The sequence below is a fragment of the Vicia villosa genome, unplaced genomic scaffold (assembly GCF_029867415.1).
Source record: "Vicia villosa cultivar HV-30 ecotype Madison, WI unplaced genomic scaffold, Vvil1.0 ctg.001104F_1_1, whole genome shotgun sequence".
Taxonomy (NCBI): domain Eukaryota; kingdom Viridiplantae; phylum Streptophyta; class Magnoliopsida; order Fabales; family Fabaceae; genus Vicia; species Vicia villosa.
In genome coordinates, this window is record NW_026705481.1 from 342,942 (window position 1) to 349,904 (window position 6,963).

General features: G+C 38.9%; 2 protein-coding genes across 2 annotated transcripts; both read right to left on the reverse strand.

The window, feature by feature from the left end:
- Nucleotides 1-62: 62 nt before the first annotated feature.
- On the reverse strand, nt 63-1,442 carry LOC131633277 (glucan endo-1,3-beta-glucosidase 12-like). Its single transcript, XM_058903989.1, has one exon. The coding sequence runs from the start codon at nt 1,249-1,251 to the stop codon at nt 82-84; it is 1,170 nt and encodes a 389-aa protein (XP_058759972.1). The 5' UTR covers nt 1,252-1,442; the 3' UTR covers nt 63-81.
- A 149-nt stretch (nt 1,443-1,591) lies between these two features.
- Nucleotides 1,592-4,762, reverse strand: LOC131633278 (probable sugar phosphate/phosphate translocator At3g11320). The gene is made up of 4 exons (XM_058903990.1): nt 4,016-4,762; nt 2,866-2,969; nt 2,542-2,770; nt 1,592-2,052 (listed from the first exon to the last, which is right to left on the reverse strand). The coding sequence occupies exons 1-4, from the start codon at nt 4,454-4,456 to the stop codon at nt 1,906-1,908; spliced, it is 921 nt and encodes a 306-aa protein (XP_058759973.1). The 5' UTR covers nt 4,457-4,762; the 3' UTR covers nt 1,592-1,905.
- Nucleotides 4,763-6,963: the final 2,201 nt, after the last annotated feature.

A 6,963-nucleotide genomic window follows, 5' to 3' on the forward strand; every position in this document is an offset into this window, starting at 1 on the left:
ACACCAATGTTTCCTTTTGATTAGGCATCATATACCAATCTAATTACAAATCTAAAACATGATTCATACGAAAAATTAACACTAATGAACAATAACCATGCAAACCTCAACGACGATCAACCAAAAAGCGACGTTAATCCAGTTCACCAAACTCGAATGCGAAGAAGCTTCAGAGAAATCAACATCATACTTCGTAGTGCCATTCGGGTACAAAAGCCCCCAGTTTCTTCCCGCTCCTTCCTTATCAAAAAGCTCGTAAATATAAACCCCTTGCACTCCGTCTCTCAGCAACGGTGTTCCGGCACCGGACTTCAAATGCTTCACCAATCCCCTCAGATAAACTTCAGCATATCCTGGATTCGCATCGAGTTCATTCCCGGTGCTAGGCCATCCCGTCTCAGTGACAATTACCGGAATAGTTTCGTAACCTGCAAGCGCCATTGCACTGACAACAGCGTCAACCATGATATCGAAGAGATTCCGGTAACGAACTCCGGTTGTGAAGTCGTCACGGAAGTTAAACGGATAATCTTGAAAAAGCGCCATTCCGAGAGGAATCTCCGATCTTAACCGGTAAAGATTGTAAGGGTAGAGATTAATCAAGAACGAAGAATTCGTGTCGCTCAAGAACTGAAGCAACGGTCCCATTAGGTTAACGCCGGTAGGTTCTTGAAAAGTTGCGGAAGACGGTGGAAACGGAGAAGTAACGGTGGTTACGAAAGAAAACGAAGTCGAAACGGAGATCTTACGGATTCCAAGATCGCGGAGTGACACGTGTACGTTGGAGATTGCAGGGAGAAGATTGTTGGCGGCTTCCGGGTACACGTCGATGAAAGCGTTACCTACTGAGATTGTAGTGATTTTGGCGCGCGGGTAGAACGGTAGCACGTGAGTGTAAATCCAGGCACGTGCGACGGAGCGGTTGTTCGCCATTGGTGTAACCATGTAGTTTGGGACGGTGAGGAAGAGGGAGACGTTGGTGTAGAGGAGGCTTCGGATGATGGAAGGGTCGGGCTCATCGAGTCGGAGGGAGTCGAGTTTGAGTTTTTCCATGGCGGTGGAGATGCGGTCTGGTTGTGATGGCGGCGGTGGTGAGGAGGGAGGTGGAGGTGGTCGTGGTGGTGGTTCTTGACGGTTTGTGGGGAAAGTGGAGTAGGTGGCGCCGATGGAAGGGAGGGAGAAGGTGGTTGTTGGGAGGAGGGAGAGGAGAATGTAGAGAGAGAAAGTGAGAGAGATGAAGGTGTTAAACATGGTGGTTATGGCGGTTCTGTTATCGAGTGGAAATGTAAAGTGTAAGAGATGGAGGGCGATGAGAGAGAAAGATAGTAGTGAATCTGTTAGTTAGTTTAGTTTTAGAATTTGGCGGGTACGTAACAACGGTTTTTGTTTCTTTCTTTTTTCTTTAAATTGCTTGCATATTGGTTTGGATAATTTGTGAATTTCGCTTTAAAAAATTATTTATTTTAAACAACAAATAATAATTATTGTAATAATTTTACTAAACCATAAAACTACTACATGTATGCATCAACCAAAAATAAGAATTTTCTCTTCAATAAACAAATGTAAGCATTGTAAAGAACAAATGGTCTGAGATTCAATTTTACAACTTTTTCTTCAAAGAATAAATGACCACAATACTTTTTTTCTCAATATATGCCAACAAAGGAATATGAGAGAGATTACTCAGTTATTGGAATTTTGTACCATGAGCTATTTCTGCACAGTTTCTAATACAATGGGGAACCCCCTTTTTATATGAAGCTATATCTATGTAGGGCCAAAAGAATTCTTATATAGAGTGTGAAACATTCTGATTCTGATTGAAGTCATGCTAACAAGTTTGTCTCGTGGAATCATCTTGTCCAAGGTGGCGACGAAAACATTGTGGATTTCGTATTAGAATCACTTGCTTCTCTTTTTGGCTTCGCTGTAAAGAACAACTCCGAGGACTGTAAGTGAATAACCCATCATTCCAGTGACTGAAACTGGGTTTCTAAATATCAGAATTGAAACTACGACTGCTACAGCGCCTTTAGCATTCCCGAGTACCTACATGAGCCAATGATTGAGGTTTAGTTCTTAAACATTAACTTACATCACTTTAACACAAATTTACATTTGTTACTATAACCAGAAACATGTAACCCTAAGCAACTTGGTAAATAAACAATTGTAGCAGCCAGCTTTTGACCAAAGAAATCTACCAATGTGAATCAGTAAAACATGAAATGTCATATAGCAAAGAATACCATCAGCAACTCTAGGTTGAATTTTGAAACTGCAGACAAATTTCAGCAAGAAATTGAAAAAACTACCCTAGCACTAGCTATAGGGAATCCAACAGAAATTTTTTTGCAGCAAACCCTGATAGTCTTTTCCCAAAGGTTTGAACAAGTTTGAAATAGAAACTGGAAAAAGTTTACTCATGAATTTTATGAAACTTGGTTATGACGATAACAAATAATTGATGTTCCAAATAAAAAGACAGCAGGCAGGTTCGTAACAAGTTGTGTGACTGTATGAGAAAGGGAGGCATACCTGAAGGGTGAGAGCACTGGTGTGTTTTGTGACCAAGAAATTGGTCAAGTTGACACAATATGCAAGTGAGGAATTAAACAGAAGATACCAAATGATCTTCACATCATCTCTAGCAAGAGCCAATGTGATGCCAACCACATTTTCTTCCATATAAAGTGTAGCGGGAAGAAGGAAAACAACAGCCATTGGAGCCATGTAAAGGAGAAGGTTCATAGAATTTAGCTTCTCCCTAATACACAAAAAGAAGGATGTCAATACTCACTTATAAATCGACCACAAAAAGAAACAGTAACGAGGTAGATAGCATTTTCCTTATACACATACCCTTCAGACGAAAGTAAAATTCCTTGTAACACTGATTTTAGGGCTCGTGCCGCTGTAGCTGCAACACATATTATGAACCCAAACAAATGAAAGCTTGGTTCACCCTATAAGCAAAGAAAGAAAAGAATAACAAATGCATCAGAAGCCATAACGAATTCTTGTTTTCCACTTGTCAATATCAGTTGAAGAATATATTAAAGGAAAAAGATTGACCACAACTTATGCTGAAAACTAAAGCTTATAAACATTTTTTCCTAGTTTGGCTTTAAAAAGTTCTTCATCAAAACACCAAATAAGTCCATAGAAAACAGAGAACAGTCAGAACACCCTGCACACAACAAGAGCATAACAAGTTCTATTTTTAGAAACTTGATTATTTCTTACACCTATTAGCAGCAACTGAAGCTCAGCCTCTTAGACAAACCTAAACCAGATATTTCACTAACCATATTAAGTAGAGATTTTTATGTACAATGGAAGTAAAAAATCACTCTATTACAAATTTACATGCCACATAATTGCTCATAACATAAATGGGCACGGAAGGCATCAACTTTTTTATATCCCTACAACTACAGTCAACAACACATAAGCAGCAAGTGACAGTAACCCCCAGCAATATCAAACATTTTTCCATAATTGCCGCTGCAACTCTCTGAACATGAAGGATCATGATACAACCAAGATTGCTATTTAAAACCTCGATCTAGCTTCTGAATACCAAAAGCCCCAAAACATCAATAAAATATAAAACCCAGTCTAACATCAAAGAATTTATTTTGCAATAGCTTTGTCATTTTCCAAAACCATCATTTTAAGCATGTTAAATTTTCCATTAGTTAACCAAATGGTTGACTTCAAGCTGTTAAAAGAGCTTTCAAATCAATCCAAAAAAAAGTACCCAAATTCAATTCTAAACTGGAATAATCATTAATCAGACTTAAAATTACCATAATTGTGATTAATGCACAGATAATCATAAACATTCCAAAATTGTTCTAGAATATACTGTAAATTTAATTTTCTTATGCAAGGAACTTACCAAACAATAAAAAAAATTCATATACATAATTTTGATCACCGACAAAATTCCAGAAATTGAAATTAAATTAAAAATTTAAAAAAAAAAACAAAAATTGGCGTAACTTACCCCACTAGCAAAAATAACACCAGTAACAACAGGAAGGAGCGCAAGATAAGTAAGCCACGCCTCTCTTTTAAACGTCATAAAGTAAGCAAAAACGGCAGTAAAAAAAGGCGTAGTAGCACCGACAGCTTGCGTAAACGACACCGGAAGATACCTCAACGACACATTCCCAAAAACCACAGAAACACAGAAAACCAAACTCAGAGTAGCGATCTTGAAAAACTGAAGGCGAGACCGAATGGTTTGCATTGGAACCATTTTGAGCCACGCAATCGCGACGTAGCTGAACAACGAACAAGCCGTCATGTGGCACATGGTTAGGAAGATTGGGTACTTGAATCCGTAGTTGCTTAGGAGGTACTTGTTGAGTAAGAGTACGCCAATGTTTGATGTGTACCATGATGAGATTAGACCGATTGTGAACATTCGATTTGAAACCTTCATTTTTGAGGTTTGGGGAAGGGTAGTTGTGTAAATTTGATTATGAGGGGGTTTGAGGGGTTATGGTGGTGGTGTGTTCATGGATCTGTGGATTGAGAATCGGAGGGGGAGACTTGTTAGGAGAGGTTTTGGGAGGAAGGGCGTGTTTGGTTTGTATTTAAAAGGGGAATGAGAATAGTGTTGGGTTATTGTATTGTGTGAGTGAAGGAAAGGTAAACGGAACGCGTAAACAAACAGGGACTTAGTTGCGCTCCATTTCCTTGGACTTTCTTTTTTTTTTTTTTTGATATGTGATGTATTTGTATTATGATATATTGATATGATAAAAAAATGTTGAGATGTGTAAATATAATATGGGGATGGTGGCAGGAAAAGGAGGAGACACGGAATTGACATGTAATATGTACGCTTGTAAAAGGAGACTAGTCTATTATTATACCAACAAAATTAAAAATAAAAGGACACAGTTAGATGGAAAAAAAATAAGATCTTCATAAATCAAGGAAGGATTGCTAAAAGTTTGAATAGTCAGTCAAGAGGAGATACACTAAGTCAAAAATTTGTTAAACCTTTGTTGGATGTAAATTTCATAACATACATAACACATGTAATTTGCACTTCAAAAGCATTTCTAATTCTTTAGGACTCATAACGCGGTTAAAGAAATTTCAATTATGTTTTCTACAAATTCATCTGTGAGGTGAAAGTTTTACATACAGAGAAAGAGAAAACCAACTCACTAAGTATTTTGGGTGGCGAAAAAAGATGAAATTCGATCTCAAAATATTTAAGAATTTGAAATTTACGAATTCATAAACACATCAGAAGGATAAAGAAGGAGACTTGCAGCAAGAATTTCTTGGATTTGACGTAATTTAAGGAACCAAGGATAAAGAAGTGGGAAACCAGTGGCGTGTTTGGGCGAGTTACAAGTAATGAGTTGGACGAGAATTGAAGCCGATGGATATCCAACCAGAGTAGAATGCAGTGATTTCTGAAGCAACAAAGACTTAGTGTGAAGAGGTAAAGGTTGCAAACCCTGAAAGAATCCATCTCCAAGTATAACAAAGTGGCACATCAGAAGAGGTGTGATTGTGTAAGGACTAAGGTTACTATGTTGTTTCATCGAGTTTGTTCAGTTAGTGCACGTTACACGATGTTGCTACTGAATTGTCCTATCATCCTTATTTTCGAGTCAAGTGGAAAAGGATCTTGCAATCAGATCCCCGTATTTTGTCAAGCTCTCGTTGAACGACGCTGATGCTCTGCGTACGCACGTGCGGTTTACATAGTCCCTCCTTTCTTCTCATGATAGCTTACATAGCCTTGGTTGTTACGACATGTTGGCTAAGCTCCCCCCACCCTTTTTCCCTTGCTTGTTTGCCTCGGATGGTCATTCCCGTTGGCCAAAGCACCCCAGTTCCCAGGTCACTACCTCGGTGCCCAGATCGTGGTTAGTTGTTTGTTTATCGAGCGATGCTCGATTATGTGATATTGCTTTTGTGTTGTTTCCTGCCGTAGGATTGCTAGACTTAACGTAGTTCTCTTTCGCATGCTAACTTAGGTAGAAATTTCCCTTCGCATTAGGATTTCTTTTCATGTATTTTTAAAACACAAGCTATACTCTTTCTTTTCTTTTGCCTCAACGGCGCCTAAGAGCATGTTATTTCCTTCATATCTCCCTTGCATAAGTCTTAAAAGGTTAAGCTACTTATAGGATGCGAATGTAACTGTTCACCTAAAAAACACAAAGCAAACAGAAACTAGTCAGCCGAGCTACGGTATCTCTGATTCCTCAAAAAGGATACGTAGGCAGTGGGGTAGGGCCCGTGCGAGTACAACTTTTTCTTTTTCCTACATTTTGCATACATCCTAACTTAGCTTTAAACGTAGACTTACACACACATAGATTAGACAACAAGCGTGGATCCCATTAAGTACGATGGACGTGAGGGGTATTGATATTTTCCCCTCGCGTAACAGACTCCCTTACCTGTTTCTCTGGTTCGCTTCGACCGTGTTTATCCTTCCCCCAGGTTTATTTTGTGTTCCCTTTCCCTCTCTTGGGATAAATAGACACGGATGGCGACTCTTTTCTGCGCCACTTTCGCGTTTGTACTTGAATGAAAATCCCGGGAGCAACAGACGCTTTCGATTCTACCATGACACTGGAGATTGGATCAATGACTTTTGCGTGAAAGAGATTAGTGCTCTAAAATGGGACAAGATCAATGATATGAGATCGTGGTGGAGAGACGGTGACTCTTCATGAAAAATCACGAGAATCAGAATTCAATTCTCACAGACAACACTACTTTTTGTAATGAAACCATGGATATGTGTAGAAAGAACGAACTTAAGCTATGAAGTGGTGGAGTGAATTTTTGATACAGTGGGGCGAGTGAATTTGCAAGGTTAGCACTCAAACGCTTAAGTCAGTAAATGAGTGAAATAGTAGTTTGAGTATGTGAATGAGAACAAAAAATAACGCACGCTTTTCTTTATAAAAT